Consider the following 17,075-nt stretch of genomic DNA (forward strand, 5'->3'; position numbering starts at 1 on the left):
GAGTTGGTCTTGGCCTTGGGTGTGCTTCTATTGATTGGTGAGTTGGTTTTTTCCCTTTAACAACAAGTTTTCACACTCTGCTCCTACCCCTCCCATCTAATACCTCTGTGACCTTTCGTGTTTCACTTCACCACTCTTTGCGTCAGTTTCCTCTTCTGGAAAGTGAAGATAATAAAAGTACTTTCTTTACAGAGTTGTTATAAGGACTAAGTGAGTGAATACTTGAAAAATACTTATCTTGCCAGGAGTGACATAGAGGTGTTAAATGCTTATTGTTTTTGTTTTTTTGGGTTTTTTTAAAGATTTTATTTTTCCTTTTTCTCCCAAAGCCCCCCAGTACATAATCGTATGTTTTTGGTTGTGGGTCCTTCTAGTTGTGGCATGTGGGATGCCGCCTCAGCGTGGCCTGATGAGCGGTGCCACGTCCGCGCCCAGGATCTGAACTGACGAAACCGTGGACCGCTGAAGTGGAGCACAAACTTAACCACTCGGCCACAGGCCCAGCTCCTGGGCTGTCATTTTCTGTTTTTGTAAGGTCAGGGTTTGGTACTCAGGTTTCAGTGGCCTCATAATATGAGTTGAGTAATGACCGCACTTCTGTTTTCTGAAAAAGTTCGTGTAGGATTGCTGTTATTTCTTCCTTGATTGTTTGATAGAATTTACCAGTAAAACAGTCTGAGTCTGGAGTCATCTTTTGAGGAATACTCTTTTGTAACAAGTTTGACTTCTTTAGTAGATACAGGGCTATTTGGATTTTCTGTTTCTTCTTGTGTTTCTTTGGTAAGTTGCGTTTTCAAGAAATTTGTCTATTTCACATAAGTTGTTAAAGTTTTTGGCAAAAACTTGTTCATGGTGTTCTCTTACCCTTTTAATGTCTATAGGATTTGTATTGATAACCTTTAAAATTCCTGACATTGATGATTTGTGTTCTCTTATTTTCTTGATCAGTCTGGCTAGAGGGTTGTCAGTTCTGTTTGTCTTTTTAATGGGCCAGTTTTTTGGCTGTGGGATTTTTTCTATGGTCTGTCAGTTTTCTATTTTGTTAATTGCTGCTATTATTTCTTTTCTTCCACTTGCTTTGCTTTTCTGGCTTCTTGATTTGGAGCCTGAGGTCACTGATCTTGGATCTTTCTTCTTTACTGACAGAAGCACTTGGAGCTGTATGGGCCCCTGCTTTGCAGCTCTGCTTTGGCTGCACCCCGTAAGTTTGGTATGTTGTACTTTCATTATCATTCAGTTCAAAATATTTTCTGATTTCTCTTTTGATCTCGTTTTACCTATTGGATTATTTAGAAGAGTGTTGTTTCATTTCCAGATATTTGGGGTTTTCCTAGATATTTTATGTTTATTGACTTCAGTTCTGTTGTGGTTAGGGAATACACTCTATTTGATTTCTGTCCTTTTAAAGTTATTGAGATTTCTTTTATGACTCATGATGTGGTCTATCTTAGTGAACATTCCACGTGCACCTGACAATAATGTACGGTCTACAGTCGTTGGATGTACTGTTCTGTAAATGTCAATTAGACCAATATTGTTGATAGTGTTTTCCAGGTTTTCTACATCTTTACAGTTTTTGATTGTTTTGTTTTTCAAGTACTTGTTTTATTGCTTCCTGAGAGAATGGTATTAAAATGTCCTGCCGTCATTGTGGAATGGTCTGTTTCCCCCTTTCATTATCTCAAATTTTGCTTTATGTATTGGAAGCTCTTTTAGACTCCTGCACATTTTTAACTGTTAGGTCTTCCCGATGAACTATTCTTTTTCTTCGTCTTAGGTAATGCTCTTTTTCTGGAAGTGTGTTTTATCTGAGTTATGTGTACGGTTAGGTTTAGGTACACTGTTTTGTTGTTGGTTTTCTGTTCGTCCCTCTTTTTTGTTCTGTTTCCCCTTTTCTTTTGAATTGTTGGGACAGGTTGTAGCAGTCCATTTCATCTACCTGTTGGCCGTTTGGCCGCACCTCTGTGTGGTGTCTTAGCGGTTGCTCTGGAGGTTACACTGCGCATACCCAGCTTTTCACAGTCAGCTTAGAGTTAGGGCTGCGCCCCATCGCAGAGACATGGAAACCTTGGGATCATGCAGGTCCTTTTAATCCCCTCCCTTCTCTGCTTTTTATGTTTTCATAAGTTGTACCTCTGCATGCATGGAAACCCACTGGACAATATTATAAATAAGTTTTTCTTTCTACAATCATACATATTTAAAAACTCTTACAAGGAAAAAGATAGTCTTTTATAAAAATTTACCATTTCTGTTGTTCTCTCTTCATTCCTAAAGATGTGGGTTTCATCTGGTATCATTTTCTCCTTCACCTCAAGAACATTCTTGAACATTTCTTGTAGAGCAGGTATATTGGTGACCAAGACTCCTAGTTTTCCACCATCGAGCATATCTTATTTCACCTGCCTTCCTGAAGGACGTTTTCACTGGGTGTGTTCCTTGGTGGGCAATTCTTTTCTTTCAGCACTTTAAAAATACCATTCCAAGGAGGCTGGCCCCGTGGCCGAGTGGTTAAATTCGCACACTCCACTGCAGGCTGCCCACTGTTTCATTGGTTCGAATCCTGGGCGCAGACATGGCACTGCTCATCAAACCACGCTGAGGCAGCGTCCCACGTGCCACAACTAGAAGGACCCACAACGAAGAATATACAACTATGTACTGGGGGGCTTTGGGGAGAAAAAGGAAAAAAATAAAATCTTTAAAAAAAAAAAATACCATTCCAGGATGGCTTAATGCAGAGTGAGATCCTGGAACAGAAAAGGATATTCATGGGGAAACTGGTGAAATCTGAATGCCATCTGGGATTTAATTAATAATAACGCACTAATGTTGGTTTCATGGTTTTGACAAATGTACTTCAGTCACATAAAATGCTAATATAACGTTAGGGGGAACTGGGTAAGAGGTATATGGGAATGTCTTTCACCTGTTCTGTAAATCTAAAATCATTCCAAAATAAAGGTTTATTTAAAAAAATACATTTTTGGGAAGATAACAAGAGGAGGGTGTCCTCATGGTGGGGCAGCCCAGCATGGGGACGGGAGAGCACCTGGGTGGAGGGAGCGGGGATTTGGTTACTGTGGGCGCTGAGGAAATGAACAGATAAACATATTGAGGATAGTGGAAGGCAGGATTCTGACAGTCAGAGAATGGGGTTGCAAAGACAGACAGAATTACACTGAACCTCGTGGTGTTGACTTGGGATTGGATACATACATGTGAACTCATGGTTTGCTGCAGATGCTGCTCCGTCGCTAGGGGTGGACGGGGGTAGCAGTGACTACAGATGTGTCGTCTTTTCCCCAGCACTGTGCACTGAGGGAATCTATGAGCAGGGGCACCACAGTAGCCGTGAGCAAGCCCAGCGTGTAGACGGGCTTCTAATGCCATTCTCCACTGAAAGGAACCAGGGCTCTTGGAGTAAAGGCTGATTTCAGGGTTGGCCAGGGAAAGTTCTAGGTGAGCCTGGAATATTTTGTGCCAGGAAACAGGGAGTGCTCAAAGGTCGAAGGGCACATGTCAAAAGAACAGTGAAGCCAGCTTGATGGGCTTCCACTGGCCAAACTGGAGACAATTTGAGCATCAAAGTAAATGATAGTAAGAGAATGTAGCTCATTGAATAGAATAGGAAACCATGAGCCCATAGAAATGAATAAACGGAAAGTTTGTGAGAAAGGGGATACGCACACAGTTTCAGAGCATCTCCCCCGAGGTCCTCACTGACCACAGTGGGGAAGGAGCGCCCTGTCGGTAGGGACACTGGCCAGGGACCTCCGGGGCTGGAGCTCAGAGCGCGTGTCAGTAAGGGACCCAGGAAACCCAGGCCTGTGGGAGGGGCGGGTGAGGCTGCAGCACTCTGTGACATTCCTGCCAATGATGCATCGCCCAAGTCTCGTCACGAGGGGACGGCAGTCAGACAGAAATTGAGGACATGCTTCAGAACACCTGGGCTGTGATGTTGCAAGGGTCAAGGGCACGAGAGTGAAGGAAAGGTTGAGGAACGTCCCAGGCCTAAGGAGGCTGGAGAGACTCGACAGCGAAACACAGCACGTGATTCTGAAGTGGGCCCTTTTGCCGTGGAAGACGCTGTTGGACAGTTAGCTAAACTTGGGAGGTGTGAGCCTGGTGGTCATGCAGCGTGGTTTCAGAGGTGGCCCTGGTTCTGTGGGGGCTGCCCTTGCCCACAGGGCGCGTGCTGGAGTGTTCCGGGTGTAGGTGTCAGGGCCGCAGCTTGTGCTTGAGTGATTCAGGAAGGAGAAGTCCTTGATACCGTGCTCCAGCTTTTCAGAGAGTTTGTGTGTTGCTGAGAGAGTGAGTCCCACCAAGAAAGTGTGTGTTCTGCAGGAGGAGGGAGGGGTGTGAGTGGGAGGCGCGCTTGAGGGACTTCTGAGGAGAAGGCAGGTTCTGTTTCCTCACCTGCTGTGTCAGGCGCATGCTGGCTTTGTCATTATTTCTTAAACGATACGTGTACATTTATGTCTCCTTCTCTGTGTATCTTTCGTACTTAAAAATGGGAGGAAAGCCTCATGAGTTACCTTTTAGGTGGCACACGTGTGCCCGCAGAGCAGGGACGTCTGGGAGTGGTGGCCATTTGGTCTCGCAGTGAAGGGCAGGGGTGTCACTCCTGGAGGGCCAGCTCTGACACTTCTTTCCCTTGACCCTCGGCACCTGCAGGGTGCGTGGTAGTCGCAGGCTGTTTCGTGAACGAGTAGTGGCATAAACAGCCCGTAGTGAAACGTAGCTCACGCTTCTGAGCCCGCACATGGACCGCTGTTGTGTGTGCACGTGGGGTAACTCTCCCCATCCTCCCAACCCTGTCCATTTTCAGATGAGGAGACAGAGGTTGCACACGTTGGTGAAAGTTCCTGGGCGACACTGGGGACGAGGGGCAGGGGTGGCAGTTTGTTTCCAGAGTCTGCATGCCCTCCACGTTTAATATTCTCACCATGTTCCAGCTTGACCATTTTAAACTGCACAAGAGAACAAAATAGCATTTGAATAAATGGGTGTTTTTATTTTTAAGAAATTTTGATTTGAGACTTAGAGTTCCTTTTTAGTATTTTTGTTTAGCAGATATGGATGTCCTCCACGTTTTGAAAGTTTGCTGTATGCCACTTTGCTTTTACGAAAGCCCCATATCAGTATCTGTTTTCCTTAAGTGAAAGAAATCCAAAGAGGATTTTTGCTTTTACGATAGAAGGTGAAAAGCAAGAATAGCGTTTTCTCTTTCTGGCGTTTGGCTCACGAAAGGCCTCACAGGGACGCCTGTGCTCCGTGCGCCGTGGAGGCGTCCATCCACTGCTGCAGGACATGTAATGACCTCAGTCCTCTGCACACACATCTTGTCCCCGGGGAGTAAATAGGCTGACGAGGCAGATGAGCCTTCCTAACTTGGGGTGGAAAGTGGTGAATGACAAGAGTCATATTCCTCAGTTCATTTATTTGTTTCAAAAACATACACTGCGATTCCACCGTGTGCCAGGCACTGTTCTCTAGTTCCGGTGTGATGTTCTGGTTAAACCAGGTGTCTTACTTTGCCCATTTGACTTTTAGGGAGCCATGATTCCTTCGAGGCTTTTCTCAGCAAGACTGAGGGTGTTGGAGGGCATGGGGCGCTGGACTCCATCCACGCAAGCGGTCCTTGGGCCTGGCTGGCTCCTTCCACAGCATGCTTCTCCCCGGCTGCTCTCGGTCAGCTGTGCAGACAGTGCCAAGCATCAGGAACCCCGCAGAAAGAAACTGCTCTCTGAGAAGCAACTGGTGAGGCCCGTAAACCGAAGGAACTGCCTGCAGTGCCCTCTCACGAGGCAGAGGGCGCTCTTTGAGTTCTTATCCTTGTCTCTCTTTATCCTGATGGTGTCACTGGAGGGACGCTCAGAACATCCTGAGAGTGAGGAAGTGAGGTGAAGGCCTGTGTGCCTGATGTGTGCTGTCGTAAACGCTGCCCCGACCAGGCACGTAGCCCGGGTGCCCAGAGTGTTGACGGTGTTCTTCCCTTTGCCCGGGACGGGTGCGTGGTGCTTGTCGTTAGCCTGTGTGTCTGATGCCTGTAGCACGTAATTCTTAAGTATGTGTGAACATTTCTTAATTTAAAACATCTCAGGGGGAAATAGACCTTTAATTTTACAGTTCTTTAAGCCTTACAAGTTTTTTTATTTTCTGTTTATCAAAACCTTCTATTTAAAATATGAATGATCTTTAATTAAATTCAAAAAAATACGTGTTTATGACACACTTCATTTCCTCCTAAATGAGGGCTCCAGATAAACGTTGTTAGGCAAGCAGTGCTTCCTGTGGGAAGATGACTTGGGCAGTCTGTGTGCGCTCAGATGTCTCAGGCTTCCTCAGGGCTCTCTCTCCTCCCCAGACTGTGAGAACTGAGTCTCGGTTTATCTTCCTTACACTGGTCAGCACTTGTGTTTTTTTCCACCAAGTTGATTCTGATTATGCTGGCATACAGTGACATTGTACATTGAGTTTTTGAAATAGTAATTCATGATTTTTCCATGTGGTGGTGCCAGAGAATCTTAAAATATTTGTGTATTTTCTTAAAAAAAAAAAAGATCTGCTAATGGAGTAGTGGATGGAGATGCAGCTGCTGGGCCCCGGCGGAGAGCCTGTGTGGACAGCACGGCTGTCTCGGCGCCTGGGCCGCAAGCGGGGGGCTCCTCAGGAGGACCACTTGGCTCCGGTGGCATCGGTCCTGCGCCCTGGCACCTGGGATAGCCGACCTTCGTGAAGTGTGAGCGAATGTGTGTCAAATGTTAACCCAGTTGGTTCTAATTCTTTAGCTGGATTGTACCTCTGTTGGGCACCTGGAGAAAACCTTCTCTGACATAAGGGGCTCTGTCTGCATCACTCCCTTTAAAATTTGAGCCCTGTGCAGTCAGCCTGCAGAAAACGCCCTTTCTCCGCAGTTGGAAGCCTGATAGTGGACCCTGGACTCTAACTCACTTTCATTCTTGCATCCTAAGGAACTAGAACTTTCCCTCAGTAAAGACCTGTTATTTCAATAATGTGTTTCTATTTGAAGAAAGCTGGAAGGACACTTTATTTAAGGAATATTGTCTAAATCACCCTTGTTTCCTTTAGGTTGGAAACGTTGCATTCGTTGTCGAGCGTGTGTTCCACACTGACCGCCTTTTACGTCTGCGTGGTTCGCTCACCTTCGCCTACAGATAGCAGGGACTCGTGGGACCTGTTTCTTGTATTTGCATTTTAGGAGAGATTAGCAATGTTAAAATCATTAACTTTTCATTTTAAAGCCTGTTGTGTAGAAAAGTACATTTCAAAGGGCCGTTTGGTCCTTGAAGGGACTGCAGAGTTAATAACAACCCGGGCGCACTGTGCTCTCTCCAGAAAAGGCATTTTGTGGACCATCGCCGAGTGCTTGTCCGAGGGGGACGCGGAGGTGACGGGGTGAGCTGCTTCCACAGTGAGCCCCGGAAGGAGTTTGGAGGCCCCGATGGTGGCGACGGAGGCAACGGTGGCCACGTCATCCTGAGAGGCACGTGCCCGGGGAAGATGGCTGTGTCCACATGTCTTTGGGGCAGAAAGTTTCCACCTTCTTATCCTAACGGGAATTTAAATTCAAAAATTGATGTGTGGAAATCATTTTTATTAAATTATGTGGATGTTCACATTTAAATCATACACCAAAACTCAACTTTGATAGTGTTTTTTCTTTAAATTTCAGGAACACAAAGATAGCTTAGGATCAGAGAGGCTCACAAGATAGTGCGATACGGGAGAGGGCACAGTCTGGCCACTGTCACAGTGAGTGCTGTGCTGTTGGTCACCTTCAGCACACGTCAAGCACAAGTGCTCAGTAAACTGGTACTTAGCGAACATCCACACCGTAATAGAGTAGCTGGTTATAAATTGATGATTGGCATTATGGGTAATTTTGAAGTTTTCAGAATAAGATTTTAGCTTTTACAAAAATCATGTTGTGTGGGGCTGCCCCAGTGGCATGGTGGTTAAATTCAGGCACTCTGCTTTGAAGGCCCGGGGTTCTCAGGGTTGGATCCCAGGCATGGACCTACACACTGCTTGTCAAGCCATGCTGTGGCAGCATCCCACATAAAATAGAGGAAGATGGGCACAGATGTTAGCTCAGGGCCAATCTTCCTCAGCAAAAAAAAAAAAAAAAAAAAAATCATGTTGCTAGTTAGTAACTCCTGCAACTTCATTCCATATTTCCGTATGCTTTTTTTTTTTAATGAGGAAGATTGGCCCTGAGCTAACATCTGTTGCTAGCTTCCTCTATTTTATATCTAGGTTGCTGCCACAGCATGGCTTGACGAGTGGTATGTAGGTCCGCGCCCAGGATCCAAACCTGCAAACCCTGGACCACCGAAGCTGAGTGTGCAAAAGTAACCACTACACCACTGGGCCAGCCCCTTCATGTGCATTCTTTTTTTTTTTTTAAAGATTGGCACCTGAGCTAACAACTGTTCCCAATCTTCCCCCCCCACCCCCGAATCCCCCAGTACATAGTTGTCTATTTTAGTTGTGGGTCCTTCTAGTTGTGGCATGTGGGATGCTGCCTCAGCATGGCTTGATAAACGGTGCCATGTCCGCACCCAGGATCCAAACCAGGGAAACCTGGGCTGCCTAAGCGGAGTGCGTAAACTTAACCACTCGGCCACAGCGCCGGCCCCTCCATGTGCATCTTAATGTTCTTAAACTGAACAAAAGACAGCTAACAGTATGCAGGTGGGTCTGCTGCTAACACAAAGGAAGGTGAATTTCTTGCTCTAACTCTTAGTTGACCAGCAAGTCAAGTCGCTGGCATCAGTCCTGTCGCGGTATCAGGGTTTTGATGGAGAAGACGGTGGCAGGAAAAACTGCTTTGGGCGAAACGGCGCTCTCCTCTACATCCGGGTAAGCTGAGGCTGAGAGCCTGCCCTGTCCCCCTTCTAGAACATCAGGCTCCTCAGGGCCTCGGTGTGGGCCAGAGGGGCCCCTCGCCTTGAAACGCACAGCTGTCCACCACGAAGCGGATCCGCGGACTGGGCCTGTCCTCATTCATACCATGTGCCTAGGTGGCCTGTCCAAAAATCATGAAATAATTATATTTTATTTATTTATTTATTTATTTTTAAGATTTTATTTTTTTTCCTTTTTCTCCCCAAAGCCCCCCGGTACATAGTTGTATAGTCTTAGTTGTGGGTCCTTCTAGTTGTGGCATGTGGGACACCGCCTCAGCATGGTTTGATGAGCAGTGCCATGTCTGCGCCCAGGATTCGAACTGATGAAACACTGGGCCGCCTGCAGCGGAGCGCGCGAACTTAACCACTCGGCCACGGGGCCGGCCCCAATAATTATATTTTGAAAAGACAGACCCCACAGGGTCCACTGTTCCTCTCGTCTCCAGACCCCAAGCCGCCCTCTGCACTGACCCTCTTGGGGCCTCTCCTCCGTGAGTGGAGTTGACTCTCCTTAGATTGTCTCCGCACTTTCCAGATACTTCAGTTCGCCCTCAGCGTTGAGAAACGCTGTTGGAAAAAGCTGTTTAGGTCGTTTGCAGGCAGTGTACCCAGCTGCATGGAATCCCTGTGAGGGCCGGGCCTCTCTGCTCCTGAGGAGCTCCACAAAGGGGGCTCTCGGCTGTGCCCCACCACGCACCCCCCTTGAAAATTAGATAAATACACGAGGTCCAGTCTGCTCCCCTCTTGTCTCTCTCTAAGCCTATAAATGCGTTGTTGTTTTCCAGGTCCCCCTGGGCACTTTAGTGAAGGAGGGACACGAAGTTGTGGCGGACCTGTCGCACCCGGGTGATGAGTACGTCGCCGCTCTTGGGGGAGCAGGAGGGAAGGGCAACCGCTTTTTCCTGGCCAACGATAACCGCGCCCCTGTGACTTGTACCCCTGGACAGCCCGGTCAGGAGCGAGTCCTCTTCCTGGAGCTCAAGACAGTGGCCCACGCTGGGATGGTGGGTGTCACCTGAAGTCCCAGGCTGGAGGAGGTGGCATTTTACACACACTGATTACAGAAAACCTGCTGTCCCTGATGGTGAAACATGCCACAGGCTAGTCAGTCAGCGTCCTCTTGACCCCCAGGAGCCTGTGCTCCCACTTGTCGTTGATTCCCAGTCCTGAAACTTCCTTGTCTTGGTCAGTTACAGACTCCGAGATGATGATAGAGGGTCTTCTTTCTTCCAGGTGGGATTCCCCAACGCAGGCAAGTCCTCGCTCCTCCGGGCCATTTCAAACGCGAAACCCACCGTGGCTTCCTACCCATTCACTACCTTAAACCCCCACGTTGGGATTGTTCACTATGAAGACCACCAACAAATAGCAGGTAGAACTTCCAGAATTCTCTCAAAGGCTTAGGTTTAAATGATGTAATTCAGAACATTAATTATGTAGCAAACATAGCTTCCTGTCTAAAATGTAGCATTGTTTTTCCTAATTTAAACCTTCGTGGCTCTCTATCCAAAGTAGGCTTTAGGCCTGCGTCCCACCCTGTCCCAGGCGTCCGTGAGCAACAGTGCAGGAATTTGAGTTTAAATTTCAAACCTAAGGAAATTACTCCTTCTCACGGTCTTCATTTCTCTTTCTTCCACGAGGAACTCGGCAGCCTCAGTCATGTAGACAGCATGTGATTTTAAAAGCTTTCCCTGTACCATTTTGAGAGAAGAAAACTTTTTTCCGGAAGATAATGTGCCCATTAAAAATAGTAAGCCTGCTGGTAATGTTATTTGTATAGCACTTTATATTACTGAGTACTCTATAATAATTTCTATTGGTAATCACATTATTAGTATATTACAGGAAGCCACTTTCCCATTTTTTTAATCACTTTTGAATCCAGAAAGACTGGAATGTGTTAAATATTCCTTATTAGATTGATCATCCTCATGCCTGTCACCCACATATTTCAAAGCATTTTGCGAACTGAAAGCTGCAGAGCCTTGGCTGGCAGTTGGCCTGAGGCGTCTCCAGGCAGTAAATTGAATGACTTCAGTTCCAAGGGGTTCTTTTAAGGAAGGTCTGAGAAGCAGGACATCAGGCCAGGCGGTAGGCCAGGCTCCCCACACCATGTGCTCTGTCTCCTGCAGTGGCCGACATCCCGGGCCTCGTGCGGGGCGCGCACCGGAACCGGGGCCTGGGCTGCGCCTTCCTCAGGCACGTCGAGCGCTGCCGCTTCCTCCTGTTCGTGGTGGATCTTTCGGTGCCAGAGCCCTGGACTCAGGTTGAGGACCTGAAATATGAGCTGGAGAAATATGAAGAAGGCCTGTCTGCGAGGCCCCACGCCATCGTCGCAAACAAGATTGATCTCCCTGAGGCGAGAGCCCGTCTGCCCCAGCTGCAGGCTCGCCTGGGCCAGAAGGCCATCGCTCTGTCGGCGGCGACCGGGGAGAACCTGGAGGAGCTGCTGCTGCGCCTGAAGGACCTCCACGAGGAGCACGTGGCCAACGAGCTGGCGCGCGGCCGGCAGCCGCTCAGGTGGTAGCGGTGGGCTGCTGCCCAGCAAAGACCTGACTCGGCGCCAAGAACGCAGCTTCCGCAGAGCTGGAGGTGTTCGTGCACCTGCCCTCCCCAGTCATCCCGGGCCCCCCCTCTGATGCGCCCCCTGCTCCTGGGGCCCCTTCAGTGGCGGACACTTGTGCCACCTGACAGTCTGCTCCCCAGTGCTTCCCACCCCCCGCAGCGGCATGCTGTTGCTGAGATGGGCTCGTTTGTGTTCATGAGTGCCCCTAGTTAGCAGGGCCCACGCTGCTGGCTGGCGTTATCAGATGCTGCGGAGCGTGCTCAGAGGACACATGGCAGCTGGCGCCCCAGGTGTGCTCTCGGGCTCCTGGGCACTAACCCACCCATGTCTGCGGCTGTCGCAGAGGTAGGCTCCGATCCAGAGCTGTCGCCACCCTGCAGAGTGGCTGTTCCTGTGGGGACGTGCTGTGCTGCGGGAGGGTGAGGGGACAGGAAGGCTTTGCAAGCACCGAGCCGTGGAAGGATGCCGGTGCAAAGCTCCTCTGGGTGCGTTGCCGCCGTCAGGAAGGCGGTGAGGGCCGCGCCCCCTGTTCCAGACGCCGCGCCCTGCTCCCTCGGAGCTGAGGGCCGGGGGAGAGCCACGCCATTCGCGTCACGGCTGAGTGCACCCAATATCCAACCCCAGGATGCGCTGCCTGCCTCAGTCTGTGTGCAAGGGCGTTAGTAACTACGGCGGCGGGGCCCAGGTAGCTGTCCCCCACAGGTGGCCCAAGTCTAGAGAGAAAATGGCGGCGACATCTCCCGGGCGGCGGGCTGAATCTCCCCTCTCCTCCCGGTGGCAATCTGAGAGCACACGGGCCCTGGGCCAGCCTCTTACCATCCTGGCTGGCCCCTGGCAGTCAGTTCAGAGAGCCCTGTGGGACCGACTCCAGCACTCCTCAGGGGATGGCAGCCAGAGGACCGCCATGCTGGGGAAGCCACCTCTTCGCTGTCATGTGGCTCAAGTCTTTGTGCTCAAGTGTTCCTTGGGAGCCGCACCCCCGCTCCTGGCATCCAGTGGCTGCAGATGGACCCCGTGAGGACAGCTCCACTGCTGCCAACTGGCTCATCCAACAAAATACTGTAGAACTTTGGTATCCCGCAAATAAAGGCTGATGCCTCTGACACGTCCCTGAGGGCCCTTAAGGGATGAAGTGGTCCCCAGGAGAAGGCCCTGGGCCCTTGGGGATCAGCCTCCGGGTCCTGGGGTGGCCTGGCTGCTGGTGCGCTCGGGTTTCCTTTCTGCACGCGGGTCTGGGCGGAGCACAAGCCAGGCCCGAGCTTCGGGAAGCAGTTCAGTTCTGATCTCACTTCAAGTCTGCGGCTAGACTGGGAGTCCGTCCCTGAAGCTTTGTCCTAATGTCTCGGAGTCTAAGAGGCCCTTGCATCCTGGAACCAGAGGTGGGTCCTGCGTCCGTTGGCTCGCTCTTGGGCCACCCACTGTGTTCGTAGAGTAACGCCGGGTCTGAGCAGCATTAATTATCCATGGTCTTTCATCTTTGTCTCCCGGTGCTCTGTGGAGGGAACGCTCCAGATGCCTCCCTGAGGCTGACCCCATCACGGAACACTCGGATGGCAAGAGACCTCTGGAGGCCAGTGTGTCTGTGCTGTTCTCAGCTCTGACCCAGAGGAGGCTCCCAGTAGGTATTTGTGGAATGAATGAATGAGTGGAGGCTGATAGTTAGGTTTCTGGTTGGTTGAAAATGTTTCTAAAAGGTGAGTGGTGGGTGCTCAGACTCACACTGAGAAGCAGCAGGGCCTGCCCTACCTCCCTCAGATCGCAGCTGACGCCAGGCTGCTGCTGCTCACCGTGCCCTTGAGAGCTGGTCTCTAAAAACTTCAGCTCTTTGGGGGCACCACCTGTTGATAGCGGTCCTGAGGACAGGACTTGGCTTTCTCACGTCCCCCTCCCTGCCACTGTCTGCCATGGCCATCCTGAGTGATCTAGGAACCGTATTGGGCCGCGGAGCATTTACTGTGGGGCAAGCCGCACGACTGTCCCTGCCTAGCCCTCATTTTTTGGGAAGACGACATCCGCCTCATTCGCTTGCCTCGTTTTCTATTTCTGGATATTGTTTCTGTCCCCCCATCATTGGTTCCATCTCCCAGATGCTCCTGTGAGCCAGCTTCCTTTCTCCCTGGAGATTCCCTCTCTGGTGTCCCCCGGCCTCCTGTTCCCATGTGGACAGTGGGCTCAGTACCCTACAGGGACCCCGGGTGGGTGTGGGCCCTTCCCTCTGCTCCTCTCCCCTCTGCCTTTACTCTTGTTGATGGAGTCACTCTCTAGAGGCTCCCTCTGAGCATCTGCCTCGGGCTGTTCCCTGGCTACTGACGGCCTTTCTGGAAGCATTTGTGAAGATGGGGGCGCCTCAGCTTCCAGATGCAGACTTTCCTGAATTCCCCAGTGTTCAGCCCTAAGGCCTGGCCGCCTGAGTTCCAGAGCGCCTGTGTCCACTTGCTCCGGAGAGCAAACCTCCGGGCTCCTGCAGGGCTCCCAGAGGCACAGGAGGGTCCTGGAGTGCCTCACCCGCCCTCCCCTCGGCCACCCCACCGGCCTCTGGAAAGTTCTCTCTGCCCTCCCTTGTCTTTTAGAGGCTAATCCTTGGGCAGGAGAAAGTGGACACTTACCTGTTTTCAGATGTGGTAAAGGCCTGAGAAACCGACGGGGCCAGACATGCTCACTCTCCAAATCAGAAGCCCAGCTTAGAAAGCACGTGTGAGCAAGTGCAAGCTTGGACAGCCCAGTTGCATGATCGCAAATGGCCACAGTTCTGCGCTGCCTGTCCCCTGAGAGGTGGGTCTGTCCCCACCTTCAGCCTGGGGTAACCTGTGACCTGTCCTGACCTGTAGGATGCCTGGAAGGGTCTGCGTGGCCCCCGATGAGGCCTCGGAGCCTTCCAGCTTCCTTCTGCCCTCTCGGATCCTGCCAGCACCCAGCATGTGACCAAGCCTGGGCTGGTCTGCTGACAAGTGACAGGCCCTGCTGAGGCAAAGACGACCTGTCCACTGCCCACCCACAGAATCAATAGCCACACCGTGGTTGCTTCCAGCCAGGTGTGTGGAATGGCTTGTGGGACTGGAGTTTGCGTTGTTATGCAGCTTAGGTGCAGAACGAGTCCTGGGGCTGGAGCTTCTCCATCCAGGTGCCTTGAGACACTGATCCCTCCAGGTGGCCTGGTTGGGTCTGGACCCCCTGGTACCCCCGCCTCAGCCCTCTCTGGACTTGATGGCCTTGGGCTCCTTGGCAGGCAGCCCTGGTGGAGTGGGGCCTAGGGGCCCACCCTGAGGCCCTGCAGCCCTCGAGTCCTCTTCAGAAGCCCAGCTCCATCTTGGCAAAGGGCCAGTGGTGCTGTGGGAGGAGCTAAGACGTCCACTTCAGTTTCATCGAATCTCTGTTAGTCTGCCCAGGCTACCGTAACAAAGTTCCACAAACTGGGGGGCTTAAAACAGGAGAACTTTATTCTCTCCCAGCCCTGGAGACCAGAAGGCCAACATCAACGTGTCCTGGGGTTGGATCCTTTCTGCTTCTTGCAGCTTCTGGTGTCCCTTGGCTTGTGGCTACATCACTCCAGTCTCTACCTGTTGTCACGTGGCTTCTCCTCTGTGTCCTTTCATCTTGTAGGACGCTGGTCATTGGGTTTAGGGTCCACCTGAAACCCAGGATGACCTCATTTTGAGATCTTTTTTTTTTCCTCCCCAAAGCCCCTGTCTCAGTTGCCATGCTGTGGTAGCAGCTCACGTAGAAGGATCTACAACCAGATGCATACAACTATGTGTGTGTCTAGTGTGTATCTAGGTAGTGTGGTTCCGTGATGGGAAGTGAACCCAGGCCAAAGCCGTGAGAGCGCCAAACTTTAACCTCTGGGCCATCGGGGCTGGCACTTGAGATCTTTAATTAATTCCATCAGCAAAGACTTTATTTCCAAATAAGGTCGTGGTCTGAGGTTCTGCTCTACGTGAATTTGGGGGGACACTGTTCAAATCAGTGCAGCACCCTTTTCATTTTGATGATGTGTACACGTTAGAAGCTGCCCAGGCATCTTCGTCTCTGCCACATGACAGCCCACGTGGCTGATCCCTGTGCATCGTGGATCCTTCCTGCGTGCCCTCTGGGCCGCCCTCCCTGGGAGCAGAGCCCCTGGGCCTCACAGCCTGGCCTGCTCGCCTGCTGCCCTCCCTCTCCCCCTGCCTCTACCTCTGCTCCAGCTGTTTCTTGGCCACAGTAAGGATACTCTCGGACTCCGAGCTTTTGTGCTGCTGCTCCCTGTGACCCAAATGCCCCTCACCAGGTACCTCATGAGACGCCCTCCAGTTGGGGGGCGCGTCTCTGACCACCCGGTCAAAGACAGTCCCATCCACGCGGGGCCCACCCTCGGCCTTGCCAGCCCCGTCTCACAGCTCATGTGGCCTCCTGGTGTGCATCGACTCCTGCTCCCACATGGCCCCTCATTGGTCTGGGCTGTGTCCCAAGGCCAGGACGGCGCCAGCACATGAGGCATAAGGACATATATCCTGGGTAGATGGTAGTTCAGATAAATACATATACATATGTTGGAATACATGCCAAAATATTTACTAATGGGGCACAACCAAACCCCGCTGAATGGAGAGCTCTGCTCAGCAGCAAAAAGGGGCAGACTGCTGAGAGCACCTCCGCAGGTCAGCACCGGGCCTCCATGCAGGTGGTGGTGTAGAGACGGGTGGGGTGGAGAAGAGAGCCGCGCTGGTCAGGGCTGGGCGGTGGGGAGGTGGCTGTGGCTCTGAAGGGCGGCCTGAGGGGTCATTGTGATGGAACTATGTGTCCTGACTGTGGTCACGTGAAGCTACATGTGATAAAATCTCACAGAACTTGGTGTTTAATAAGTAGTGAATTTCAGTTTGGGAAGATGAAGTTCTGGAGATGGATGGTGGTGATGGGTGCAAAACAGTGTGAATGTGCTTAATGCCACTGAGCTGTGCACTTAAAAATGATTAAAAGCTAAATTTTATGTACATTTGACCACACTAAAAAAAATTAATAGAACTAAACACACACTCACTCAAATGCGCGTACACATGCATGTCCACACACATGAGTGCAGCTGAGGTGGGAAGCCTGAGGTCCATGGCCTGCACAGAGGTCAACGTCTGGCGTGATCCTGCACGACAGTTCTGCAACTGTGCCCACTGGGGACACTGGTGATGGGCACGTGGGCTCTGTTATTTCCTACAACTGCATGTGAACCCACAGCAGTCTCAGAAGGAAAAGGGAAGCGAAGACACTGGCGAGGCCGCTGTTCTCTGAAAAGCCCCGTGGAGACCCAGGGAACAGGCTGGCATCGTCCCCTCCACGTCCCCAGAGCTGTGCCTGGCACTCTTGATTACCGTTTATTGAAAGAATGCACACATGAGGTTAGATGAACACATAAACAAGTCCGTGTGCGGCCCACACACCCCTCGGCGTTAGGCCTCTGCAGAGAATGTCCTTCCCAGAAGCCAGGGTGTCCCGTCCGTGGGCCCCACGAGGGTCAACGAGTCCACGCTGAGTGGCCTGGGAGTGGGCCAGAACTGTCTGCCATTAATGTTCATGTTCGCATTCTCGTTGTCCGGCTGCCT

General features: G+C 50.9%; 1 protein-coding gene across 6 annotated transcripts in view; it reads left to right on the plus strand.

Annotated features, from left to right (window-relative positions):
• MTG2 (mitochondrial ribosome associated GTPase 2) overlaps positions 1-13,216 on the plus strand; it is a 15,959-nt gene extending 2,743 nt beyond the window's left edge. For 4 of the 6 annotated variants that reach the window (XM_046678682.1, XM_046678687.1, XM_046678685.1 and 1 more), the window contains 6 exons: positions 5,557-5,763; positions 7,363-7,510; positions 8,774-8,889; positions 9,722-9,940; positions 10,170-10,308; positions 11,069-13,216. In XM_046678682.1, coding sequence (XP_046534638.1) covers positions 5,557-5,763; positions 7,363-7,510; positions 8,774-8,889; positions 9,722-9,940; positions 10,170-10,308; positions 11,069-11,463 — 1,224 coding nt within the window. In that variant the 3' untranslated portion in view covers positions 11,464-13,216. Of the gene's footprint in view, positions 1-1,146; positions 1,211-5,556; positions 5,764-7,362; positions 7,511-8,773; positions 8,890-9,721; positions 9,941-10,169; positions 10,309-11,068 lie in introns of all 6 variants that reach the window. The other 2 variants (XM_046678683.1, XM_046678684.1) reach the window with 1 other exon arrangement.
• The last annotated feature ends 3,859 nt before the right edge of the window (positions 13,217-17,075 follow it).

This window comes from Equus quagga, chromosome 12 (assembly GCF_021613505.1).
Source record: "Equus quagga isolate Etosha38 chromosome 12, UCLA_HA_Equagga_1.0, whole genome shotgun sequence".
Classification (NCBI taxonomy): domain Eukaryota; kingdom Metazoa; phylum Chordata; class Mammalia; order Perissodactyla; family Equidae; genus Equus; species Equus quagga.